We start from the raw sequence: 24,880 nt of genomic DNA on the forward strand, positions 1-24,880 counted from the left end.
AGTAGTCGTCGTACAAATCGACACACGAGGCGCCATTGCGACACGGATTACTGGAACAATCATCTTTTAAGGATACCTAGGGGGTTATGTTAAAGTGTAAGCACATGTTATACAATCAAGTATAAATAAACACAAGCTACACAGCGGCTCACCTCTTCCATTGCTTGTACGGTGGCTACCAAGTCTCCAACCTAATAATTGGTAAAAATATAGACGTTATTTATCCTCACATGATGGAGTCGTTATAACATGGGTGTTCTGTTTCATACACCTTGTGCCTGCTTACAAGTTACCATGTATGTAACTTGTTTATCTTAGCATGGCGGGGCAACCACAGTCGTTATAACATGGGTGTTCTGTTTCATACACCTCGTGCTCGCTTACAAGTTACCATGTATGTAACTTGTTTATCCTCGCATGGCGGGGCAACGACAGTCGTTATAACACGGGTGTTCTGTTTCATACGCCTCATGTCCGCTCACGAGTTACCATGTATGTAACTTATTTATTCTCGCATGGCGGGGCAATGACAGTCGTTATAACACGGGTGTTCTGTTTCATACGCCTCATGTCCGCTCACGAGTTACCATGTATGTAACTTATTTATTCTCGCATGGCGGGGCAATGACAGTCGTTATAACACGGGTGTTCTGTTTCATACGCCTCATGTCCGCTCACGAGTTACCATGTATGTAACTTATTTATTCTCGCATGGCGGGGCAATGACAGTCGTTATAACACGGGTGTTCTGTTTCATACACCTCATGTCCGCTCACGAGTTACCATGTATGTAACTCAGTGGGTGATTGTTTTTCTGTTTGCCTGATAATTTTTACAACCCATTAGTGACCACTTGGTTGAAGCAATTACCGTTAAGCGTCTTGCCCAAGGACTCATACGCGCACATTAGTAGCAGCATCGAGCCTTGAACCCATTACCCCACCTCCTACAGTATTGCGCGCTACCCAACAATGTCAAACGCTCACCGTTGTTTCTAACTTTGTCATAGTTTGTTGTTGCTCTTCCAAACTTTGTTTTAACTCCCCAATCAACTTTGTGTTATTATCGATTTGATTGACAGCTCCAGGTGACATCCCGCCATTTTGTTTAATGTCGGTTATATCAAGCTGATTCTGCGTCACCTGTGACGTATCAATGACGTAATATATCGGTGACGTGGTAAACTTCATTATGGCGCACCTGTGTCGTAACCACATCTAGATCCTTATCGTTAATATTCACCCGCCCCTGTTTAGTTTTGAAAGAAATATTAAATCCTCCGCCAGCCTCGAAGAATAGATGTCCATTGTTCGTGTACATTCGAGATCTAAAGTATATTATTACGTCATAATAAACATTTCAATGGGTTAATTCTTACTGTTCGGTTGAAACTCTTGAATCCACTATGACGTCATCATCGTCGCTACAACCGCTATAAACAGCGAGAAACAAAATAAAAACAATCGACTTCATTACGGAAGAGTTGGGTCGAAAGTGGTTGTTGCATGAAATATATGTGTGTTATATCTCGGTGCTAAGTGGTACAACAAACAAATAAAACGTCTGGTTTATGAGATGCTCGCGTGGTACGGGCTATGTGATGTCATAATACCTTTGTCTATTATCCTTGTTACGACATAATTACCATGAAACAGCATTGTGACGTCACAGTGCTGTTTGTGTTGGACAAACAACACGTGGTTTCTACGAGGGGGAATCCCCTCTCTGTCATTATTACGTATGATGACGTATAATATCGATTATTATTCACCATCCAAGGTTATATACGATATCTATTTGGTTTTATCCGCTTGGTGGCGACATCAATCCTCAACTACAATTGGTATTATGACGTAGTTCGTAGTTACGTCACAAGTCACACAACAAAGAATTTATTATGAGCAAATAAACGAACTAATATGACGCAACAATAACTAACAATTTATCACGTGATCGTTTTATTTATTTTGTTTGTTATGTCATAACCACTTGGTGCTTAAAAGGGAGCTTATGACGTATTAATGAACTTTAATTATTAAAACAATCTTGCTTATCGTGCTGTGTTACGTCATAATACATGCATTAGCAATTACTTTGTTTTGTCATAATATGAATTATGTAATTATCGTGACGTTGTTTGTTTTAAAAACCCATTTATTATTACGTCATAATACTTTAGATGGTTGTGTATGTTACGTCATAATGTTAATTGTTGAATAAAAATGAAGAAACAAAGCCATGAAGAAGGCGGTTTGTTATAAAACATTGTTGAAGGGATGGAATTAATTATGTTGTTAACGTTTGAATTATTGATGTAACAAGGACGACAAGTGAGCGCAAATCAGATTTCGTTTACTTTCCTTCTAACCCTCCTAACCACTGCTTATTTCGCATTTTGTACAATCGAAGTTTCGTGGGTCGTTGCTGGTGGAACAATGGGCAAGGTAGGTAGGAGTGGGGTTGAGTTGGGGGTTTGGGGGGTTGAGGGGGGAATATAGGGGGTTACAAGCGGTTTTTGTATAAATAACTCGTTGTTTGTCTGCCAGGTGTAATAACCACGCTTTTATCAATTAAAAGTAAAATGTGTTTAAAAGTAAGCGTGTTTTAACGACTGTCGTTTTATCGCTATAGGCCGGTTTAGTTTTAAATATTACTCAACTTTTCAAATAAAATCTTCTTCTTTTATTTTTCACAGATAATTTTATTCGAAGACGTTGAATTCGGGGGAAAAAAGTTGGAATTGGAAACCTCAGTGTCGGACTTGAACGTCCACGGTTTCAATGATATTGTGTCGTCGATTATTGTCGAAAGTGGAACGTAAGTCGTTATGACGTAATAATATATGTTTGTCAAGCGTTTATAACGCAGTTATAACTGTTAAAGAGTCTATGGGCAAACCAATTGTTGGCTTTTGTCAATCGGTATCATTTATTATTAAAACAAGAAGTCGTGCTTGCTAGCGACGTCTACCGGACATAAGTTTACAACATAAATAACAGTTTTTTAATTTTTAATAATCTTTGTTGTTTTTTATTTAAAGAAACAAATGTATTATTTTTACAGTTGGTTCGTTTTCGACGACGAAGGGTTCAGCGGTCCGTCATATAAGCTTACCCCGGGGAAGTACCCTAACCCGGGATCATGGGGCGGCAACGACGACGAATTGTCATCGGTGAAACAACAATGATTTTTACGTCACAATAAATGTGAAAATAAAGAAGCTTTTGTTGCGTCATAATGCGATTGTAATTATGTTGCGTCACGCGATTGTAATTAATATCGATTGTTACGTCATACTTGATGACTGTAAGCCGCGATTATCGTCGTCGTCGCTAGTTGGCGCCGTAGAACAATGAAACTTCGATTATCTACGTCATAATAGTAAGGTCGGTTCAAGGTTGGGATTATTGCGTCACAATGCCGAGACAGATAGTTGATTGTGACAAAATAGTTAAACAGGTACTCTTATGACGTCATAGTATATTAAACAGGAAGTGACGTAACATAAATTGTGACGTAACAGATATAGCGACGTAGTGGTTGTAGTGACGTAATAGACGCAATGAATGTAAGTTACGAAGATTGTGTGACGTATACACCGCCGCCATATTGGATTTATTTTATCAAGGCATTTATCGGTTGTATCGTTATTGTGGGTGAGTATGGCGTATCTTATTTATTATGACGTATCTATCTATATTATGACGTATCAACATAGAGATTGTGGTGTATTAATGTAGATTGTGACGTTTCAATATAGAGTGTGACGTTTCAATATAGAGACTGTGACGTAAAGATTAAGAATTCGAAAATTAATTGTTTGGTCGCAATGTATTCCCATTGGCATTGTTTAAATAATTAGTCTATTATCATCAATTGTTACGTCACAATAGAGTGATTACAATTCATTGTTACTTCACAACGCTTAAGTTTCTTTATATAAATTATTTAAAACGAAGTTGTGCATAATATCATTCATTATAAGACAAAGGGATCGATGAGTTATAATGTGATTGATTGTAGAGAACACGATATTGTTTGTGGCGATTGTGAGGAATTGGGATACATTAACAAGACAGCATAACTTATATCGGTACTTGCTGTCACTGGTCGCCGCTGATTTGTTAAATGGGATCATATTGCTCCTACACGCCATCTACTGGCTGCTTCATCTCATATTTGTTGGAAGGTAACATATATGACCTAGTTGTTATGACGTCACCACTTATTACGTCACAGCGTCAACTTTACGGGGGAATCCCCGCAAGAAGTTTTTAGGAATTTGATCTCTGGTGTTTTGAACGGTAGTATCTTCGCATCGCTTGCAAGTGCTACACTGCTTAATCTGGTACGTCATAACTAATTATTTTTACGTCATAATACGTATATTACTGTGGGGTAAGATGGATACCGTTAGCACCGAAATCGCGTATTTCCTGGTCGTGTTTTATATAATTCAGTAAAAATTCTTTGATTGCAACCGAAAGAGACGATACAATAGAATGAAGGGGGTTTTGTTGGGTTATAATAACGTGACGTCATGTGACGTCACGTAACATATGACGTCACGCACCCATATGTTAACAAACCACAACAACGATGTTTAAATTGGTTAGTGTACGCGAACCAATATCGAACGTTTGGCTTAATTAAGGTTTTGTAAATCGATTATAACAAGCTCGGTTCTGCTGGTTAAATATAAACCGCTTACATGCTGGGGCGTACAATGTAACGTATACAAGCTATAATACAAACTGTACATACTATATAGTGGGGTGTATACTATATAATACATACTATATAGTGGGGTGTATACAATATAATACATACTATATAGTGGGGTGTATACTATATAATACATAGTATATAGTGGGGTGTATACAATATAATACATACTATATAGTGGGGTGTATACTATATAATACATACTATATAGTGGGGTGTATACTATATAATACATACTATATAGTGGGGTGTATACTATATAATACATACTATATAGTGGGGTGTATACTATATAATACATACTATATAGTGGGGTGTATACTATATAATACATATTATATAGTGGGGGAAAATGGACATTCATTCAAAATATTGTTACGAAACGCAATATTATGTTTGTGACGTAAGTAACAATGTTTATGACGTCACAGGTGTTACGCGTTTCCTCGAACCGAGCGCTTGCCCGTGCCGCCGCCATCACAACAAGAGCACCGGTAGGTGGCGCAACCTGGGAGAGGAGCCCCAAGATCACGTGGGCGCTTATTGGGGTAATCTGGTCGGTCACGGTTGGTTTCATATTGACCCCATTGCGTCATCATTGTCACATGGAGCTCACCCAATGTTATGATGGGGAGGGGTTTAGGGTAATGGAGGGGAATACCCTGGTTAACCCACATGGTAAGTGACGTCATCATGGGGATTCCCCGATAACCAGGTGCTTTCCCCTAGACGAACCATCATCGTACGATTGCTCCACCATGCGGCCACCATCCAGGGTGTCTTACATCCTTATACTTAACATTTGCAACACCTTGGTTTGGTCCCTAATGTTTCTATGTAACCTTATAACGTCGTGCGTTGCAACCAAAGTAGAACGGGTAAGATTGATCAATATTTACTAATTAAAAAACAATCTACTTTATTTAATCCCATAATCCCCACAACGCTAAACTTAATTTCAATTTACAATATTGATTATTTACAATGGATTATATTCTAGAACATTGTCTTTGTTACGTCACAAGTACTATTACGTGGTTTATCTTTAGGATGACGTCAGTGGAAATTTAAAATTACGTCACACATTTGGAATGTCACGTGACTCGTCGTCATTCTTTGCTTGCGTCATAACCCTCAGTATGACGTCATCATCGGTACCATATATTGTGTATAGCTTCATTACAGAGTTTGGTCAGTTTGTAACATTTACAATATTTATGAATGAATGTAAATTATTTATCTTTGTGTGACAGGCTAACGACAATCGTTATAACACAGGTGTTCTGTTTCATACACTTCGTGCCCGCTTACAAGTTATCACGTATGTCACTTACTTTATCATCGCGTGGCGGGGCAACGACAGTTGTTATAACACGGGTGTTCTGTTTCATACACCTCGTGCCCGCTTACGGGTTACCGCGTATGTAACTTATTTATCCTCGCATGGCGGGGCAACAACAGTTGTTATAAGACGGGTGTTCTGTTTCATACACCTTGTGGCCTCTTACAAGTTACCACGTATGTAACTTATTTATCCTCGCATGGCGGGGCAACGACAATCGTTATAACACGGGTGTTTTGTTTCATACACCTCGTGCCCGCTTACGAGTTACCATGTATGTAACTTTGTGGGTGATTATTTTTTTGGATTTTTTATTTTTTTATGTATGGCTAATAATTTGGACAATCCATTAGTGACCACTGGGTTGGAGCAATTCCCGTTAAGTGTCTTGCCCAAGGACACATACGCCAACAATGGTAGCAGCATCGAGCCTCAAACCTGTACCTCTGGGTTACAGACAGGCGCGCTAACCACTATGCCACCGCGCCGTACATGGTGTTCTGTTTCATACACCTCGTGCTCGCTTACGAGTTACCACGTATGCAACTTATTGATCCTCACATGGTGGACAACGACAGTCGTTATAACACGGGTGTTCTGTTTCATACATCTCATGCCCGCTCACATGGCTGACAATTTAAACAATTAGTGACCACTGCCCACAATGGTAGCAGCATCAAGCCTCGAACCAAAAACCACCACGTTCCTAACATTGTCACACAGGTTCTCCCGCCACGAGGATTCACTACGGCGCCAAATTCCCTGCACTGGTCACGGAGGGATTCGAACTCATCACCTACCTATCTTGCATCATGAACCCCATCATATATACTGCTATGTTGAGTCACTTACGCAGCAAAGTATCTACCCTAATCGAACGTAGAGGCGACAACAAGGTCTAATTTACGTCCAATATATTTGCTACGTGTTCATCTTCAAATTAATAAATAAAACATTTCCACCAATTTTGATTCAACCTCAATTAGCACGACTATGACGTCATAATTCACTGGTAAGCGCCCGAAGCATCGTCTCCTGCCACTAGGTGTCTCGTGTCATCCACGTCGTTAAAACTTCGCGCTCCATTAATATTAAAGAAGCGAAGAAACGAGACTGAGGGAAGATGGAACGAGTACTTCGTCTTGGTTTCCCCCCTTCTATGATTATATACCAACACTAGCATGATGCCGAGTATTAAGATCACACAAGATAAACCAACGGCTAATCCAACCTCATTGCTGTTGCTACCTGTAACTGTATGTGGGGTTAGTGGGGGTTACAAAACATGGGGGTTAATGGGGTTGGGGGGATTAATGGGGTTGGGGGAATACACCAAATAACAAACCTGGTATTGGTTTTGGTTTTGAATCAATAACTCGTGGTTTCTTGCAAACAGTGAATCCGATCTTGTTGCAACTGTTGTCGTTCCATCTTCCCTCTGGTAGCGTTAGTTCAGTGCAAAGTTCCTGGAGGTTTTTAGTTCAAATTATTGCTCTGGTTTCAGTTGCTATTTCTATATAAACAGATTATTTCCACAAAAGTATTACAACGTATGTTGTTTCCCTCGCATAAAAGTTACACAACATGCATATCAACCCCCGACCCACCTTAGCGAACCCGTTACCCTTGGAAGGTTGACCCTCGGCCCAATACATAAAGTCCATCGGTGTCCCATCAGACCAAGCAAATGTATCGTCGTCTAATTGTCGATATAAACCGATCCAACTGTGCGGAGGTTCGTTATTACTTGGTTAATTATGAATATAAGCTACCCACGGTGTAAGGCTGATGTGACCTCTCCTATAGGCCCCACTTCTACGTATAATAAACATCGCTTCTTCCTTAGAGTGGATACTAGCAGGGTACGCACCCATCTTACGACAATCAAAGTCAGCTTGATACCAGGTTGCCATCTCCGTCTTAGGTTGGAAGAAATAACAGTTTGATTGGAAAGGAACCCAATTGCTCTGTAATAAACTTAATATAATATATATCCAACCCAACACACAATGTATTCATACCCCTGGACAATGGCCTTCATAATTTGTTACATTTGCTGGTGGTTTCTTGTCAGTCTTTCTGCACAAAGCAGGTAGTGTATAATTGCATTGTACATCGTACCAGAATCCCTGCATCCCCCGTGCTGACTTCACCTGACCATCCATAGCGATGCAGCCCGATGTTGTTCCGTTAGAATCGCTGGGTTCGTGATCACCCCAGTTTGTGAAGCTCACTGGCCTGCAAGTGAGGTCTGTTTAAACTCGCAAGCTTTAATGTGTGGCTGATAATTTAGACAATCCATTAGTGACCACTGGGTTGAAGCAATTGCCGTTAAGTGTCTTGCCAAAGGACACATACGCCCACAATGGTAGCATTGTCTTTGAATTCATAACCTCTGGGTTAAAGGCGATCACTTTATACACTGGCCAACTGTAGTATCCACAACCCAAACACACTAACCCACCATCCAGTGATCCACGCGTACGAGGTCCCCGGTGACGTTGCTTGCCTTTTTAACCCCAACCATGCTTGGACCCCACCAGGCACCGCTGTGTCCGGGTTTTCTGTGGGGTCGGACAACAAACTAAACGCCAACGATTGCGTAAATTCATCGGATATTGTTGCGAGTGATGCACCGTTTGTGGAACATTTCTTCTGAGCCCTGGATGTGCATGACATAATGTTACAATTACTTGTGTGAAAATGTGGCTTCTTAAACTGAACATACATTCACAGTGAGTTGAAGACACAACCGGCAGATAATATATGACTTACATGTCCCATGTCATTGCTTGCTTGGTGAGCAACCAACACTCCTTGTTCCAATAAACCCAACCCTTCGCGCACAAACCTCCACCCATTGGTATTGTCGCCGGTGGTTTTACAAACCTTGAACAAAAGTTGCACGACTTCATACAAGCCTTCTTCTGTCGTTTGCGTAAAGTTCCGCAACTATTATGTTTAATAATGTCCTAAGGAAACATTTCAACATTTATTTCACGCTCTCCATACAGAATGCCATCCTAGGTCACGAACATAAAACAACACGAGCTAGCGTTAACTTTGTACAGAATGTGAAGCAAACTATTTGCCGTTTTTAAACACTGTTGAAATCAAAACAATATTATTGTGCAAGTTACAGCTAATTAGTATTTTTTTGCAAACCTTATCTATGGTATCTATACAAACATACAAAAGGGCCTTTACTGTTTGGTTTAGGTTGTAGCATTTCAGGTTGTAGGGCACAATTAAGAGGGTTCATAGGATAGCTAAAATGACCAGGATTACAAAAATTAAAATGACCAAACGCAAATTTTACCCGTTTGGCTTTGAGCAATGTACTGTATTATCAGTGGTAAAGCATTTTTGAGCAATGTCACCAGTCGCTTCAACGCTATTCTATGCGATGCTTTTAACACGTGATGTATTGTTACACACCTCGTACAAGTTACCACATACACCCCGTACAAGTTACCACATACACCCCGTACAAGTTACCACATACACCCCGTACAAGTTACCACATACACCCCGTACAAGTTACCACATACACCTCGTACAAGTTACCACATACACCCCGTACAAGTTACCACATACACCCCGTACAAGTTACCACATACACCTCGTACAAGTTACCACATACACCTCGTACAAGTTACCACATACACCTCGTACAAGTTACCACATACACCTCGTGCTTACCGAACATTTGGTCGTCCAGTTTGGATCGACATGATCTTGACACAACTTATCGAGCGAAACCGATTTATGCATTTCACAAATATACGAACTTTTCTCGGAGCAGACAGCGTCCTCCCACTTACCAACGCTGTATTCATCAGTTACTATGCGAACACAATCCTCCTTTGTTAACAAACAATGGGTTAGTTATTTATAAAAGGGAAGAATATTAGGAACAGTTCCTGTTAAAACATTGTTGGATTTCACTAAAGATATCGCAACAGAATGGTAAAATTACTTTTTTATAATATGTTTTTTTATGTTTAGTTTGCACACTATATATGTAGAAACAATAAAATATATTGTTCGATACAACACACACACAGGCACACACGCACGCACACACACGCGCACACACACGATACCTGAGCTCCATTATTCCTGTACCCTGGACTGTTAGGTTCCCCATGCTTCCAGTTACTGTACCAATAAGGCGTCCCATCCCTCCATAGGAACCTTCCCTCCCCAAACATATCGTTCAACCCGACCCACATCGCCCCCACACTAACGTTAAATAGTCGACTCTGGAACAAAATTCAGACAATTGTTTGTTTTAATATTTATTGAACATTAACCCCCCCCCCCTCAACACCCACCGTTATAAAAGCTTGCTGTTGAGCGTTCACAATAGACAGAAGGTTGCCACCTAGTGACATGCAATCATCGCGTGCGTCCGTCCAATTTAATCTGCAGGCAATTATAGAAGTTATAACTTCAAGACACTTAATGGCTATTGCTCCAACCCAGTTGTCACTAATGGGTTGTCTAAATTGACAGGTGTATAATACCATCACCCACAAACTTATTCCGAGTTGTATAAAACCAAACCCTCATAACCCACCTGTCGGTCGCGTTCTCCCCAAATATCTTGATGCAGTAACCCCTATACTCCCACCAACCCCCTGGACAAAACCCCTTTGGGTTATAATCGGGCACGGGAGTGGTTGGGGTGGGCACGGTGTTGTTACTCTTCTTGCAAATGAAGCTACAAAACAATTGTTCGGTTAATATGGTATATGTATACTATCACCACCTCTATGCTACCTCCTAGTGGCCACTGTTTAATATTGTTTTATTATTTACGTTTAAATGAGTGACTTATCGTCAATGCTGGGTCTGAGTTGGCGATTATAACATCGTAACAACTTTCATACAAACCTTATTTTTTTTCCACAATTGTAATCGTTCCAAGTTCCATCGCTTTGGTAAATATAAACACACGTCTCTTGTTTGTTCACGTAGTTTGGCTCGTCTGTATATATATCATATATAAGCATAGATATCATATATAAACAAAGAAATACTAACTTGGTCTCCATGAATGAAAAGTAAAAGGTTTCCCGTCAGCCCAACGGAAACTATTGTCGCGATTATTCATATCCAGACCAATCCACCTGCGATGATAGTTGTACACATAGCTACATATTGTTACTTTGGTAGCAACAACATGTAACCACACATAATCATACAAACCATTCTGAAAGAATCAATCGTTGTATTTGTTGGTGTAAATAATTTTGTTCCTCAATATTTTCCACGGAAGTTAAATCACTCGACATCGACTGACAATATTTTCGAGCGTCATAATACGCCATTCGTTTACGATTGCTGTTAAACAACATTATTATGTTAACAACAATAATCCAATTCAATTTAATTGTAAAACACTTCTTGTAATTATTTTGTCTACTTATGTTGTTTCAACGTCTTGTACAGGTAATCATGGTGCATAAAATGCAACAGCATAAAATTATTTGTATGTAAATAAATGGCATAGCAGCTGTTTACTAAGTTTAACTGCAACAGTGATACATACTATAATAGGTAAACAATATATTTTCACCTGAAATAATAACAGGACCCATTAAAATAAAGCCAAGATGCGTCGCCGCATGTTTGTGGAGCTTGTGTTGTTACGCTGTTCATATCCACCACACTCGCACCTCGACTGTTAAGAAGGCAGAAGGTTATAATATATTATATACAAATATAAAGCTGTGTTGAGAAGTCATGTAATTGCCATGGAAACCCACCATATTAATTTGCTGCATCCTCGTTTTTAGGGATGCAATATCTTACTTTATATTTAAATAAATATAATTTATCTGCCAAACTATTGAATAGCTCTGCAGCAATTGCTAAATTTCATCCAACAATGAAGTTAAAACCTAATTAAAAGTTCTGTTTATAAACTTACTCAATCTGGCATATCCAATTTCTCAACCCATTGCACGTACTCCCCCTCCAAAAGTTGATGTTTGCTTGGTATTCAACACAGTTTTCATTCACGCTTGGTTTCTCGCCATTTGAACCCCAATTCATATAATCCACAGCCGAGTTATCGGACCAACGCCAACTGTGATGTCATGTATGATGTCATTGTGATGTCATAATACAACATGAATACTATTTATCTCTTCAAACAGCATAACGAAGGTCAAATTAATTAAAACAACCAAGAAAGGGAAATTAGCAACTAAAGCTGTTAAAACACCTTATAAGTGAAGGAGTTGATAAAAATTACCTAAAAAAACAAGTTACTATTGAAAAAAGTGACATCACACCCCCCATTATGACATACCTTCCATCTTGACCCCTTTTATTCAACCCAATCCACAAATACCCCCCATGCACAAAGTTGCCGATAGCTTTTGTCTTTATTAAACTAATCTCCTCATCGCTATGGATACTCGCTAGATCAGCGTTGCCTTGGTCACCGCCCAACATGCGACAAAAGTCACGAGCTTGCGACCACGTTTTACGACGAACACGATATATTTCGTTGAAGACTTTGAAACATTTCGTTTTGATCGCCTGGGGATGTCAAGGTTATTTATGGTTAGAGTTAAAGGTCATGACCTCTCACCTGCCAGCCATCGGGGCAGGGTAGTGGGATGGGTGTGGTGGGGGGAGGGGCCGTCGTGAACCCCTGTCGTGGCTGAGTGCACACAACTCGACGTTGATCTTTACAATTCCCAACTTTCCATAAACCCGCGTGGCTTCCAGCTCCCATGGATACGCACATACCAACTGTGGGGGGTAATCAGGTTATTGTAGATGTATGTAACATAATTATGGGATAACGACTTTTGTATAACTGATAATTTAAACAACCCATACGCCCACAATGGTAGCAGCGTCGTGCCTTGACCTCATTACCTCTGGGTTACAGGTAGGCACACATACACCAAGCACACATACACCCACAATAGTGGCAACATCAAGTCCTTAACCGGTAACCTGCGAATGATTTATCACAACAACCAACTCACTCCCAGCAGGGTCCACGTGGTTCTTATTCGGTTGGTTTCGTTCCCAATTCGTGAAAATTATTTTCTTTGATTGTTTCACGTCGTCGAAGTCTGTGTCAAAGAAATGCCACCCAGTGGTCGGTTGTGACAACGCGAGGATGTTCAGATGAAAGGTCACTGTGATGTCATAATGGTGCGATTGCGTCGTAAGAAAGGTTTGTTCAAATCTAGAGTAAAGTATTGTGATGTCACAAAGTGTTGATGTTAGCATAGCACGCTATTGCTCCAGTGCATAAAATATCAGAATAAAGTTTAGTCACACAAACTTAACTTCAATCAAGCATGATATTAAACACAAAGATTGAGAAATAATTAATAATATTAGAGAGTCATGCTAAACATAGAAACACCATTAAAACCATAAACATCATATAAAACACCTGTTATGAGGAACAATCATGCGACTGATATTCCCAAACCGTCGTTGACACAAACGGTAACCATCTGTCCAATTTGTTTGTTGGTGGACGAACTTATAACAAGTGGCTTCGAATCCAACCCAACCAACAGGACAACCTGGGGATAATTAATGATTATTAAACTTGTTTAAAAATATCCACAACACAATTACCTTTATCAGGGGTTGGGAGGGTAACATTGGAACCTGAGTGGATACAAGTTGAATTTGATGGGTAAATAAAATAAAGAAAATTTTATTTGATAATAGAAGTGCCCACCAGTAGGTGTTGGTAGAGAGCCACCCCCACGTTTGGTGCAAACCCCGTCGAACATAGAGGTTTGAGGAGGTGATGGTTCCGTTGGGTTCTTGGAGCATAAAAATTGATATTTCCTGTAACAACTAACGTCGTCCCATCTTCCACTTGCGAGTGACATCTTTACACAATCTCGATCGCCTGAGGGAACATTTATTTATAAACAATTGTTACATCATATTGCCTATTCTATGAAGATCAAATTAATTAAAACAACGAAGAGAAAGCTACAGCCATTAAATCAAGTTCTAGGTAAAAACTACTTGATTATGGTAGATAAATAGCCCATGATATAAAAATCATATTTGCAAAGGTCATTGGTGGATCACCTATAATATTTAAAAAACATGGTAAAAATAAAATGGGTCTTGTGTACAAACCCAAACATACAATTTTAGCATTACAACACGGTGGGCTAACACACTATGTTCACCTTGTATGTCAACTGGCTGATCCTTTCCCCAATAAGTAAAAGTTGGAGTGACCCCATCATCCCATTCAAAGTGCATCTCGTGATCGATGTCGTTCAAACCAATCCATAAATCATCATATGTAGATACTAAACAAATATCATCGTGTGTAGACACTAAACAAATATCATCGTGTGTAGATACTAAACAAATATCATCGTGTGTAGATACTAAACAAATATCATCGTGTGTAGACACTAAACAAATATCATCGTGTGTAGACACTAAACAAATATCATCGTGTGTAGATACTAAACATATATCATCGTATGTAGATACTAAACAAATATCATCGTGTGTAGACACTAAACAAATATCATCGTGTGTAGATACTAAACAAATATCATCATGTGTAGATACTAAACAAATATCATCGTGTGTAGATATTAAACAAATATCATCGTGTGTAGATACTAAACAAATATCATCGTGTGTAGACACTAAACAAATATCATCGTGTGTAGACACTAAACAAATATCATCGTGTGTAGATACTAAACAAATATCATCGTGTGTAGATACTAAACAAATATCATCGTGTGTAGATACTAAACAAATATCATCGTGTGTAGATACTAAACAAATATCATCGTGTGTAGATACTAAACCTATATCATCGTGTGTAGATACTAAACAAATATCATCGTGGGTAGACACTAAACAAACATCATCGTGTGTAGATATTAAACAAATATCATCGTGTGTAGACACTAAACATCTACATACTAAACCCCGTACTTTTAAGACTCCTTGTGGCTTCCATCCAAACGATTATCTCATCCAGTTCTGCTTTGGAACCGATCCTCGCAACGTCGGCTCCAACTTTTTTACATGAGGTTTGCGCATCAAACCATACAGAAGGAATAGTGCAACCCAACCTAAAGCAACGGCCGCCAATCGACTTCCAACCAGACTCGCAGTATAATGTGGCTGTCAACAAACATGGGCGTAATTAGGGGGGTGGCTGGGTTCATGTTTACCCCAATTGTTGATAAAAACAAACTCACAATATCAGTGTAATAATAAGTTTGGTTGCTTTAAGTTTAGACAATATATGAGTAAATGTGTTATTTATCACAGGGGTTAGGGGTGTCTGACGTATATGTGTGACATATATATATGTGTGTGTTTGTGACTCACATTAACAACGCTGTAATCATAGATGGGATAATTGGTATTTAACATTGGTGTAATCAAGCATCTATAAATAAGTTAGGTACAGTAGTTAACTTACATATACAAGTTGAAACATCACAATACCCCCATCCTAAAGAGGAATTGGTGTAACACCACGGCATCAACGAGTGGTCAGGATTACGACATAAGTTTCCGCTTAAACCTGAGTGACATAAACATTATTTATCCCTTCGAATGCGACCGAGAAATCTAATTTATTGAAACAATGAAGAGAATGGAATTAGCAGCAAAACGACGGTCGTTAAAACAAGCTATGGGTAAAAACTACTTGAGGAAAAGTTACTTTAACCCACTGTGAGTTGTTTCTTATAAGGTTTAACGGCCACGTTTTTTAACCAAATGCCCCTTCATTTGTTTTACCCTAAGTTTGTTATAACGACTGTTATTTTGCTGTTAATTTCCCTCTCTTCGTTATGTTGATAAACACCCACATTCTAAATACACAGCCCTCACCGTACTCACCAAACGTAGTAGTTTGTAACCCCCAATCCATACACGGTAAACCTGATGCGCTGACGTTTACACTCCCGATATAATCCGACCCATCATGATTATAACATTCAACGTTTAATATAGGGATTGTCCCTATAGGTGCTACTGTAGTCGGCTGGTTGATCGCTTTCGTTTCATCTTGAAATACATGAAGTGACGTCATACATTGTATACGTCATCATGACGTAAATAAAATTAAATATTGTTTTATAAGGTTTTTATAGAGAGTGAGGAATTATGTTGCTCGACGTCGCCACCTAGGCGAAGCTAAAAGCGTTTTTTACGTAATATTTCCCCTTGTTACGTCATTTCTTCCCTGATATGTCACACCCTGCGTCATAGTTACGTCATACCTCGTTTTTTACAGATAAAACTTAGATGCCTCGAACACGGGGTGTCGCCCCACAGCCCGTTCCTTGTGATTATTGCTCCACAATCTTCATTGCCACCGTAACTATTAGGTTGTCCTGCAATAATAGTGGTTATGATGTCATCATGACATCACATACGCCACCATACCTGCCCTCCAGTTCAAATACACGAGTGGATATCCATCACTCCACGCCCAGTTGCCCTCCACTGTGATGTCACTCATGCCAAGCCACATTACGGTCGTTACAACATTTATCCGACCTGTGGTGGGTGGGGTGGTAATTGGTATCTTGCCCTAGTACATATACACACAATGGTAGCAGCATCGAGCCTTGACCTTGTAACCTTCTAGGCTACAGACAAGTGCCCTAACCACTTCACCACAGCAACCCCCACCTGCGATCCAAGCTTGTTCCTTAGGGCTCGTAATACTTAGTAAATCAGCGTTCTGTTGCCGACAAGCGTCCCTCGCTTGAACCCACGTTTGTGAAGATTGAAAGTTGAACTGGTAACAATATTCACCAAACTGGCCTTCCACCCAAAAGTCGCCGCATCCACGAACTATAAACAACATGTATCCCTTCAAATACGACATCGAAGATGAAATTAATTTAAACAACGAAGAGAAGGGAATTAGCAGCAACACGACAGTCGTTAAAACAAGCTTCGGATAAAATGTTCACAAAGTTCACAAACCAATGCACCTGGTTGAGGGCAAATACCCCATATAAAATCCTTAGCGTAGTTAGAAGTGGTAGCACACCACTTCTGATTGTCGCTTCTACCAGCAGTCGTGCAATCACTGTAGCTTACTCCCATAAAAGTGAAAGGGAATAAACAAGGATCTCCGCCAGCGTTGCCGCCGATCGTGTATATCACTGTGACGTAACACACGTTAATACTCATGTATATGACGTCACACAAGGTACTTACTAGTTTCATTGCTGATTGATGACGTAGTAAACAGTGTAGATTGTGTCGTAACAGCATGTATGCTCGATGCGAATGTCGACAAACATACAAACAATATAAACAAACGCATCTTACACGCTAGAAACATTCTATTGTTATCCTATGTGACGTCACAAGTACATTGAACAATTGACTTGATTCTGACGTAACACTTCCCCGATTGTTACGCGTACAAGTCACAGCATGGTACAAATCATAACCATCTGTATTAACCCCTAACCCCCTTTCAACCCCTACCCCCCTGTTAACCCCCAACCCATACAACCCCCCCCACACACACATACTCAAACACAGTAGTCCCACGTTACAACCATACAACATAGGCAACGGTTACAAACACTTGAACCCAACGTTTGACCTCAAACTCCCCTCAGCACAATATACGAGGAGTTGTACAGCGTGGTCACAACCACCAGCTTTACAAACCGTGTCCATAATAATGATTTTCACACCTGAACCTGAGCGTGTTACCCCATCTTTACCCGTATTTCTCTACACCCACCCCCAACCATCCTCCTCTCCACACCTCGACCAACTTTCTAGAATACAACGCGATCAACGCGAAACAAAAGTTCTAGAATTAGTACCGGATGCCTTTGTGACGTCACAGTATCCGGATCAATCGCGAGTTGGTTCGAATTGTTCAAACAATCGGTGTTACTATGGAAACGATTGTTACGTCACAAATCAATCGACGTCACAATCGTTGCGCGCGGATTAACAAAGAGGATGTGACGTCATAATCCACTCTCCAGATTTCGCGAAATTTATTTCAAACTTGGTCGTAAGGTGGCGGCGTTGGGTATATAACGTCATAATCAGGTGGTTTGTCCTCTTGGTCACGTGGTTCACTGTAACGATAGTGACATCAGACTTGTACGTAACGTCATCATGACGTACCTTCCCATAGCGGAACCACTTGATGACGTCACGTTTGTCAATTCTATTACGTCATTATCTCTATGCGCAATAAAATGAATGATGACGTCATATTAGATAAACAAACGGCTGACCTGGCAATGATTCGATTGATGACGGCATAAACGACCATTAAAAACGCGACGACGGCGATTCCTGCATTCAAGATGTTAAACACCATTATTACGTCATAATCACTCACCGATCGAAGCTTCGAACAAAATCCCACTTTTCGTCATCGCCGCGAAAAAGACAATGCATAGAACAAGCAACGTCATAATGGGACATACGTCATACCGCTGTTGGGGGTTCCCCGCATACATTTCCAACAAAATTTCAGCAAATTTGTCAAAAAGTTTTAACTTAATATATTAAGTGACGTAATATACCCGATTGTGACGTGTGAATGTGAATTAAAATTATTTCAAATAAATATAAATATTCATTGTTTCGTCATCGCGATTGTAACGGTAGTATTGTGACGTCATCAGCGTCGTCATCTTGACTGAAATGTCCGTTGATATGTGACGTCATATCCGCCTCCGACGCAGATAAAGGGAAAGGTTTGTTACAAACCGGACAGAAGCGTGATAATTGTTCCTCTGTGACGTAACAAGCCATTTGTGACGTTTCATTATCGGAAGATGTTCTCGAATGTGTCTGTTAATGAACAAGTGTGATTGTGACGTCATAAATATATTTCAAACAAAACAAACCTCTGGCGTCGTTGTGGTGATGTCATCAGGGGAATTCTCTAAACTAAGAAACAAAGGTTTCAATCAGTGTTGCCGAGTAAAAAGTAACAGTGTTGCCGAGTAAATAGTAACAGTGTTGCCGAGTAAATAGTAACAGTGTTGCCGAGTAAAAAGTAACAGTGTTGCCGAGTAAATAGTAACAGTGTTGCCGAGTAAAAAGTAACAGTGTTGCCGAGTAAATAGTAACAGTGTTGCCGAGTAAATAGTAACAGTGTTGCCAAGTAAAAAGTAACAGTGTTGCCGAGTAAAAAGTAACAGTGTTGCCGAGTAAAAAGTAACAGTGTTGCCGAGTAAAAAGTAACAGTGTTGCCGAGTAAATAGTAACAGTGTTGCCATGTACTAACCTTGAATTGGGGGGCCAAACTATGGTCGTTTGCGAATTACCCCCTGTCCATATATGGGGTGGTGGGTATCGTAGTTGGGGGGTGGGGGAATCAGCTCCTGTATGGTTGGGGTCTGTATGTGTAAGTGATGATGTCATATATGATGATGTCATACATATGGTGTCATACATATGGTGTCATACATGATGATGTCATACCTGTGTTTGATGATGTAATACACGCTGATGTCATATTTGATGATGTCACGCCTGATGATGTCATACTTTCTTCGATTGGGGAAATCACCACCATGGACTTCCCCACCTCCCTGTGATTATGACATCATAGCCACCATTATGACATCACGAACACTCATTGACCCATACATACCTGCCACTAGGTGGGGTGTGTCCGTTCGTAAACATCTCGTTCATCGACAACAACGCCATCGAGTGTTGGGAGGCTTGCCGCTTCAACGACTTTATCTCGTTGGTTAAACTTTCAAGTTCGGACACTAACTCGACCGCTTCCTGGTCGCTGAGGGGGGTTAGGGGGTAAATTAAACAAACAATACAATATTGTGATAACTAATGGTGGTCAATATCGTGGCAAAGTGGTTAGAGCCCAGAGGTTATGGGTTCAAGGCTTGACGCTGCTACCATTGCGGGCGTATGTGTCCTTGGGCAAGACATTTAACGGCAATTGCTTCAACCTTTTGGTCACTAATGAGTTGTCCGAATTATCAGCCATAGATAAAAACAATCACCCAAAAAGTTACGTGGTAGTTACCTGACACCGCCCCCAGCATCCACCAACCCACGTAATTCTAACACCTCCTCCTCCAGCCGGCAACGATGTTGTTGGCCCTCCAATACTTTGCCTACAATGGGGATATCAAGATATATCAACTATTAATGTACATCTCATATTTTGGTAATCTATTTATATTTTTTAGGGTCTTTATAATAATGCATTTAAACAAGCTGTATATGTATTGTTACCCGATTCTTATGTAAGTTGTATATTTTGAGCCAATTTATCTTAATATGCATGGGTTACCCTTATAAAGATGGCATGCATATGACGTCGCACAGTAGAATATAAATCGACCACAAGAGGAACAACAATCACCTTCAAGTTCATGAATAATACTTTGATATTTCAACTCGGCTTCGTGTGCCGCTGATTCGCTTGATTTTCGTAAAATGTTGTTTTCCTTCAACATTTCCGAGAGTCTCTGGGTCTGGGGGGGAATTTACTTAAGTGAGATTTAAATCGAGATTCTACTTAAACAAGAGACTGATGTTTTGAGAAATATTTGTATTAATTTATTCATTTGTTACATATTTATCGCTTGATACATAAAGATAATAATCACCAGTTGTTGTTCATTATGTTGCAATGTATCGATGGTTCGTTGCATCGTATGATGTTTTGCCTCGGTAGCTCGCATCACTTCCGCATGATATTCCTAAGCATTTATAACAAAGTAACAAATATATGGATGTCTACAAACGATAAACAATAATATATCACAACTTAAAGTAAACAATATACCAAAGTAACTACTGTTGTTGTACTAACTAAAGTGGTGACTTTGTAGAACATGTCAAACCGAAGGATCCACTCTCGAAATTGCTGCATTACCTAATTTCTCATGTAGTAAACATACACACCCCACCCCCTACACCCCCCAAACCCGAATTCCCCCCACCTTCTCTTTCTCCAATTCCTCCCTTGCCAATATTTCTTTGTTCTTAACCTCGTTGGTTTCCAAAACCGATTGTTGTAACTTTTTCAGGAGGCTGTCATGTAATGATTGTGCACGTAGTAACTCATCTTTAGTGGAAGAAACTTTCAATACGTTCTGTGGATAAAATAATCTACAAGCTAATTCATCATCATAGAGTAAGTTGATTTCTAACTAATAAATGTATTTAAACCTTTGAATACGATAGCAAAGATTAATTAAAACAACATTAACAGCAAAACTATTTAAAACAGGCTACGGATGCACGTTACAGAATTTCGAATCCATGAGATTCGAATCCTTTTGTATTCGAATCTAATTACGGGATTCGGTATCCTGTTTAAAGACGTCATCACACGTCATCTTATAAACTATATTATTTTGAAAAAAAATAATTTTGTGTTTGTGGGACTTTCGAGAGTAAACGTTTCCTACTGTCTTTTCATACCCTGCTATACGTTTCATGACGCAAAAACTACCCAATAGTTCAATTTTTTATCATTTTACAGCTCATGATCCAACAAGGCTAATATGAAAGAGTCTTTAAACTGACTTACTTATGTAGGAAAATAAATTTTTTTCTATAAATATAAAAAGATTCGAAATAAAGTATTCTAGGATATCCTAGAATACCTAATTATTCTGTAATGTGCATCCCCAGCTAGGGGTAAAAAATACTTGGGTAAAAGTGACAAATACAAGCGCGGCTGCTAAACCCAACATACAATAAACTCACAGTGAGTTATTAATATTTAACTAAAACAACCTAGGAAGTAATTGAGGGAAAAGTTTGCGTGAAGCCGATGTGAAACGAACAACCATCAAACCTGGGATTTTAACAATCGCTGTTCCATCGTCCTCAACTCCTCCCGCAAACTTTCACATTCCAAACATTTATCTTTGTACGCCTCCCACGCCTTTGTGACATCATAAGTGACAGAGGACGGCGGTAAACTTTGATCCTGGAAATATTCCAACACTAGGTGTCAGTAGAGATAAACATAGTATCAACGTACGGGTGAAATATTTGCGGCGATAATTCTCAACAACGTAACTTGCTCATAAACCAGGGGTTAGGATTTGAATGATACTCATTCTTGCATAATCTTGACTACAATGTTAACACAAGGTATATGAGCAGTCTAGTATCTATGTGTGTTGGGGAACTCCTACATGCACACCCATATAGCATAGAAGAGCAATTGTTCCAACATCACAATATCTGCTGGAATAAGAATCACCGCAAACGAAGCAAAACCAACCGTGGAACCATTATGTCGGTTGAGTCGTTTCTGTAAAGTTTTGTTCGTTAGTTCCACATCAGCGATTCTACGTTTGACGTGTTCGTACGCCGTAGCCAACGCCTGGTGTGATGTCATAAGATGTTCCGAATCGTCGATGTTTAGACTTAACCTGTTTTAATGAGGTTAGTGATGTCACAATTATTATTATGATGTCACAATGGATATCATGGTGTCACAAACCTCAGTGAAGATGTTTCCGGATCGTCGAGTTGAGCGGCTGTGGATGGTAGTGGGTGGGTGTAAGTTGTTTATTGGGGTGGTGGGGTAATTATGGTTGTTATAAGTTTATAACGCGAGTGTTCTGTTTCATACACCTCGTACCCGTATGTAACTTTGTGGGTAATTGTTTTTATATATGGCTGATAATTTAAACAACCCGCATAATCTGGTCTAGTGATATTACATAAACCTCACCCGCTTGATGTTGTCGACTTATAATGCTATATTCCTCTTCTGTTTGGAAACTATGGGGATTGTTGTCGTCATTTGACGTCATAATGTACTTTATTATATTCTGTTTAACATATACAAAAATGATATTGGGGTTATTATTACGTAATAATCAAGTTTAAACAATATAGAATAATCACTTCCGTTATGAAAACAACAATAATATTTGTTCCTATGATCGGGGAATTCCACACTATACATAGAAACAACATTTATAAAGTTCGTAGATTGCGCAAAATTATATTTTGTTCAAATTTAACCAAAAGTAATTGTTATTTATATTTTACTTAACGAATATTTGTAAAAAAAATAAAATAACAAGAAAAAGTAAATAAATCTATAAATAAGTAAAAATATTCTATTCGATGTATTAAAATAATAGATATTTATAGAAAACGCAAAAATAATTTAAAATAAATAAAAAACTTACAACAAATATTTTCTTCGCTCCCCAAATATATTCCAAACCTTGCTTCACGCACGAGTGGTTGTAGTGACACCGTGGCAAAAACTTCGATGGGAATTTATTTCAATTTCATTAAAAGGAACATGAAGTTCATCGCGGTTTCCACCCTTATTGTCGGCGCGGTCGCGTTCCTTTTGTTCTTTGAAACATCAGAAGCTAAGAAGGGGCCAACCGTCACCGCAAAAGTTTATTTTGACATCAGTATTGGCGGCAAGAAGGAAGGCCGGATCACCATCGGGTTGTTTGGAAAAACTGTCCCGAAAACCGTGAAGAACTTTTTGCAGTTGGCGACTCATGAGAAAGGATTTGGTTATAAAGGAAGCAAATTCCACCGAGTCATCAAACAATTTATGATCCAGGGCGGCGACTTTACCAACGGTGACGGCACTGGCGGTAAAAGTATTTACGGCGCAAAATTCGCCGACGAAAATTTCAAGCTTAAGCATGAAGGGCCAGGATACCTCAGTATGGCAAACGCCGGTAAAGACACAAACGGATCTCAATTCTTCATAACGACAGTCAAGACATCGTGGTTGGACGGGAAGCATGTTGTGTTTGGGAAAATAGTCGACGGGATGGACGTCGTCAAAGCAATCGAAGCCACACAGACGGGCGCCCAAGATCGGCCAGTTAAAGACGTCGTTATTGCCGATTGTGGAGAACTTAAATAAACCTTAAACTAATTCCCTTTATGTTTATCGTGGTAACAAACATTGCAGTAAAATTGAAGCGTATTTGGAAGTTCGGTTTCAAAATAAAAATTCGTTTGTAAATTGTGGTTTGTTACAATTGTGTTTTTCCATGACGCAGTAATAAGTGAAGTTAGTATACTATGGATGAAGTATCAACATGAGGGTTTGGGGTCAACTCTGTTTAGATCACGAATTCTCACCCACATAGAATAGCAAGGTTCGAAAACAGCACAACTATTGGGGTAATGGGATCAAGGCTCGTCGCTGCTACTATCCTTGAGCAAGAGACTTAACGACAATTGCTCCAACCCAGTGGTCACTAATGGGTTGTCTAAATTGTCAGCCATACAGAAAAACAATCGATATTATACGACTGTCAACCCGTCGCACAAGAATAAACACCGGAACCAAATTACAACGATAAGAAATCATTTACTCAACAACTGTACAAATAAAACGGCAACAAAATGTTGTTTCTATAAAACTGCTCAACCGTGAACTTGATCGTCCTCGACAAATTCTTTTGCTTCGTCTCGTGTTATCGTGCGTACCATAGATACCTTATAAAACATTAAAAGTTGAATCAGTATGAAAGCGAAACATAATTAGTTAAGTTGTCTTGGGTGCCATACAATGTAAACATGCATAATCACCAAACCTGAGGTGGCAGTAAACATTACCTTCAAATTTGAGCGGGGCAACTGACCACCTTGCCTCCCCTGCATTCTATAAAGGTGGGCGCCCATGTATAGCCCCCCCAGTTATTGTTAAATATCCACCAAACACGACCCCCGCATTATAACCCACCTTGTACCGATACACGACCCCCACATTATAACCCACCTTGGACCGATACACGACCCCCACATGATAACCCACCTGTTCCG

General features: G+C 39.6%; 7 protein-coding genes and 1 long non-coding RNA gene across 10 annotated transcripts in view; 3 read left to right on the forward strand and 5 right to left on the reverse strand.

Annotated features, from left to right (window-relative positions):
* The window catches only part of LOC113475661 (cubilin-like), a 2,445-nt gene extending 111 nt beyond the window's left edge, over positions 1 to 2,334 (reverse strand). The window contains exons 1-5 of the mRNA XM_026840099.1: positions 1,379 to 2,334; positions 1,201 to 1,327; positions 987 to 1,142; positions 153 to 191; positions 15 to 76 (exon numbers count right to left, since the gene is read on the reverse strand). Of these exons, the coding sequence (XP_026695900.1) occupies positions 15 to 76; positions 153 to 191; positions 987 to 1,142; positions 1,201 to 1,327; positions 1,379 to 1,473 (479 nt within the window). The 5' untranslated portion in view covers positions 1,474 to 2,334. The remainder of the gene's footprint in view (positions 1 to 14; positions 77 to 152; positions 192 to 986; positions 1,143 to 1,200; positions 1,328 to 1,378) is intronic.
* Positions 2,308 to 3,235, forward strand: LOC100175621 (gamma-crystallin S). Its single transcript, XM_002126852.4, has 3 exons — positions 2,308 to 2,444; positions 2,696 to 2,817; positions 3,064 to 3,235. Exons 1-3 carry the CDS (start codon positions 2,436 to 2,438, stop codon positions 3,185 to 3,187), a joined length of 255 nt encoding a protein of 84 aa, XP_002126888.1. The 5' UTR covers positions 2,308 to 2,435; the 3' UTR covers positions 3,188 to 3,235.
* Positions 3,236 to 3,263: 28 nt separating this feature from the next.
* On the forward strand, positions 3,264 to 6,969 carry LOC100181102. Its single transcript, XM_018817099.2, has 7 exons — positions 3,264 to 3,656; positions 4,024 to 4,189; positions 4,240 to 4,348; positions 5,157 to 5,403; positions 5,455 to 5,603; positions 5,775 to 5,916; positions 6,791 to 6,969. The coding sequence occupies exons 1-7, from the start codon at positions 3,563 to 3,565 to the stop codon at positions 6,967 to 6,969; spliced, it is 1,086 nt and encodes a 361-aa protein (XP_018672644.2). The 5' UTR covers positions 3,264 to 3,562.
* Positions 6,965 to 17,462, reverse strand: LOC100176419 (C-type mannose receptor 2). 3 transcript variants are annotated; one of them, XM_026840100.1, is made up of 31 exons: positions 17,297 to 17,461; positions 17,068 to 17,241; positions 16,760 to 16,924; positions 16,511 to 16,624; positions 16,345 to 16,458; positions 15,962 to 16,129; positions 15,537 to 15,641; positions 15,041 to 15,232; positions 14,266 to 14,418; positions 13,797 to 13,973; positions 13,691 to 13,723; positions 13,500 to 13,635; positions 13,081 to 13,286; positions 12,675 to 12,838; positions 12,390 to 12,622; positions 12,006 to 12,164; positions 11,652 to 11,756; positions 11,282 to 11,416; positions 11,117 to 11,202; positions 10,967 to 11,060; positions 10,650 to 10,793; positions 10,405 to 10,495; positions 10,174 to 10,332; positions 9,770 to 9,931; positions 8,843 to 9,039; positions 8,532 to 8,729; positions 8,089 to 8,305; positions 7,844 to 8,034; positions 7,675 to 7,792; positions 7,413 to 7,533; positions 6,965 to 7,321 (listed from the first exon to the last, which is right to left on the reverse strand). In XM_026840100.1, exons 1-31 carry the CDS (start codon positions 17,421 to 17,423, stop codon positions 7,074 to 7,076), a joined length of 4,686 nt encoding a protein of 1,561 aa, XP_026695901.1. In that variant the 5' UTR covers positions 17,424 to 17,461; the 3' UTR covers positions 6,965 to 7,073. The 3 variants fall into 3 exon arrangements, with proteins under 3 accessions (XP_026695901.1, XP_002120905.3, XP_026695902.1); XM_002120869.4 differs by having other exon boundaries at positions 6,967 to 7,321; positions 14,266 to 14,391; XM_026840101.1 differs by lacking the exons at positions 6,965 to 7,321; positions 7,413 to 7,533; positions 7,675 to 7,792; positions 7,844 to 8,034 and having other exon boundaries at positions 8,148 to 8,305; positions 8,528 to 8,729; positions 17,297 to 17,462.
* Positions 17,463 to 18,003: 541 nt separating this feature from the next.
* Positions 18,004 to 18,585, reverse strand: LOC113475662. The gene is made up of 4 exons (XM_026840103.1): positions 18,456 to 18,585; positions 18,349 to 18,409; positions 18,236 to 18,295; positions 18,004 to 18,186 (listed from the first exon to the last, which is right to left on the reverse strand). Exons 1-4 carry the CDS (start codon positions 18,574 to 18,576, stop codon positions 18,108 to 18,110), a joined length of 321 nt encoding a protein of 106 aa, XP_026695904.1. The 5' UTR covers positions 18,577 to 18,585; the 3' UTR covers positions 18,004 to 18,107.
* Positions 18,586 to 18,596: 11 nt separating this feature from the next.
* On the reverse strand, positions 18,597 to 22,979 carry LOC100185826 (polyamine-modulated factor 1-binding protein 1). The gene is made up of 13 exons (XM_026840102.1): positions 22,800 to 22,979; positions 22,566 to 22,602; positions 22,344 to 22,494; positions 21,909 to 22,043; positions 21,046 to 21,198; positions 20,710 to 20,802; positions 20,463 to 20,574; positions 20,121 to 20,211; positions 19,722 to 19,868; positions 19,550 to 19,659; positions 19,353 to 19,464; positions 18,970 to 19,012; positions 18,597 to 18,913 (listed from the first exon to the last, which is right to left on the reverse strand). The coding sequence occupies exons 1-13, from the start codon at positions 22,879 to 22,881 to the stop codon at positions 18,707 to 18,709; spliced, it is 1,473 nt and encodes a 490-aa protein (XP_026695903.1). The 5' UTR covers positions 22,882 to 22,979; the 3' UTR covers positions 18,597 to 18,706.
* A 332-nt stretch (positions 22,980 to 23,311) lies between these two features.
* LOC100183452 (peptidyl-prolyl cis-trans isomerase B-like) lies at positions 23,312 to 24,075 on the forward strand. Its single transcript, XM_002126794.5, has one exon. It carries the CDS (start codon positions 23,352 to 23,354, stop codon positions 23,970 to 23,972), a length of 621 nt encoding a protein of 206 aa, XP_002126830.2. The 5' UTR covers positions 23,312 to 23,351; the 3' UTR covers positions 23,973 to 24,075.
* Positions 24,076 to 24,405: 330 nt separating this feature from the next.
* Positions 24,406 to 24,880, reverse strand: LOC108950881. The gene is made up of 2 exons (XR_001975392.2): positions 24,801 to 24,880; positions 24,406 to 24,553 (listed from the first exon to the last, which is right to left on the reverse strand). It is a non-coding gene; the product is annotated as an uncharacterized LOC108950881 (long non-coding RNA).

This window comes from Ciona intestinalis, unplaced genomic scaffold (assembly GCF_000224145.3).
Source record: "Ciona intestinalis unplaced genomic scaffold, KH HT001122.1, whole genome shotgun sequence".
NCBI lineage: Eukaryota > Metazoa > Chordata > Ascidiacea > Phlebobranchia > Cionidae > Ciona > Ciona intestinalis.

Bases quoted from the DNA above. Each gene is read 5' to 3' on its own strand.
- LOC100175621 (XM_002126852.4), top strand. The intron at 2,818-3,063 runs GTAAGTCGTTAT...TTATTTTTACAG, and splicing joins ATTATTGTCGAAAGTGGAAC to TTGGTTCGTTTTCGACGACG.
- LOC100181102 (XM_018817099.2), top strand. From the start codon at position 3,563: ATGAATGTAAGTTACGAAGATTGTGTGACGTATACACCGCCGCCATAT. The intron at 4,190-4,239 runs GTAACATATATG...ATTACGTCACAG, and splicing joins CATCTCATATTTGTTGGAAG to CGTCAACTTTACGGGGGAAT. The intron at 5,404-5,454 runs GTAAGTGACGTC...GCTTTCCCCTAG, and splicing joins TACCCTGGTTAACCCACATG to ACGAACCATCATCGTACGAT.
- LOC100176419 (XM_026840100.1), bottom strand. From the start codon at position 17,423: ATGTTTCTAGCGTGTAAGATGCGTTTGTTTATATTGTTTGTATGTTTG. The intron at 14,419-15,040 runs GTACGGGGTTTA...ATATTTGTTTAG, and splicing joins AGCCACAAGGAGTCTTAAAA to TGTCTACACACGATGATATT. The intron at 8,306-8,531 runs GTGGGTTAGTGT...CCTCACTTGCAG, and splicing joins TACGCGTGGATCACTGGATG to GCCAGTGAGCTTCACAAACT.
- LOC113475662 (XM_026840103.1), bottom strand. From the start codon at position 18,576: ATGTATGCGGGGAACCCCCAACAGCGGTATGACGTATGTCCCATTATG. The intron at 18,410-18,455 runs GTGAGTGATTAT...TCTTGAATGCAG, and splicing joins TTTGTTCGAAGCTTCGATCG to GAATCGCCGTCGTCGCGTTT. The intron at 18,296-18,348 runs GTCAGCCGTTTG...TATTGCGCATAG, and splicing joins ATCAATCGAATCATTGCCAG to AGATAATGACGTAATAGAAT.
- LOC100185826 (XM_026840102.1), bottom strand. From the start codon at position 22,881: ATGACGTCAAATGACGACAACAATCCCCATAGTTTCCAAACAGAAGAG. The intron at 19,013-19,352 runs GTTAGTACATGG...TTTGTTTCTTAG, and splicing joins GTTTGGCCCCCCAATTCAAG to TTTAGAGAATTCCCCTGATG. The intron at 18,914-18,969 runs GTTTGTTTTGTT...GTTCATTAACAG, and splicing joins TCACCACAACGACGCCAGAG to ACACATTCGAGAACATCTTC.
- LOC100183452 (XM_002126794.5), top strand. From the start codon at position 23,352: ATGGGAATTTATTTCAATTTCATTAAAAGGAACATGAAGTTCATCGCG.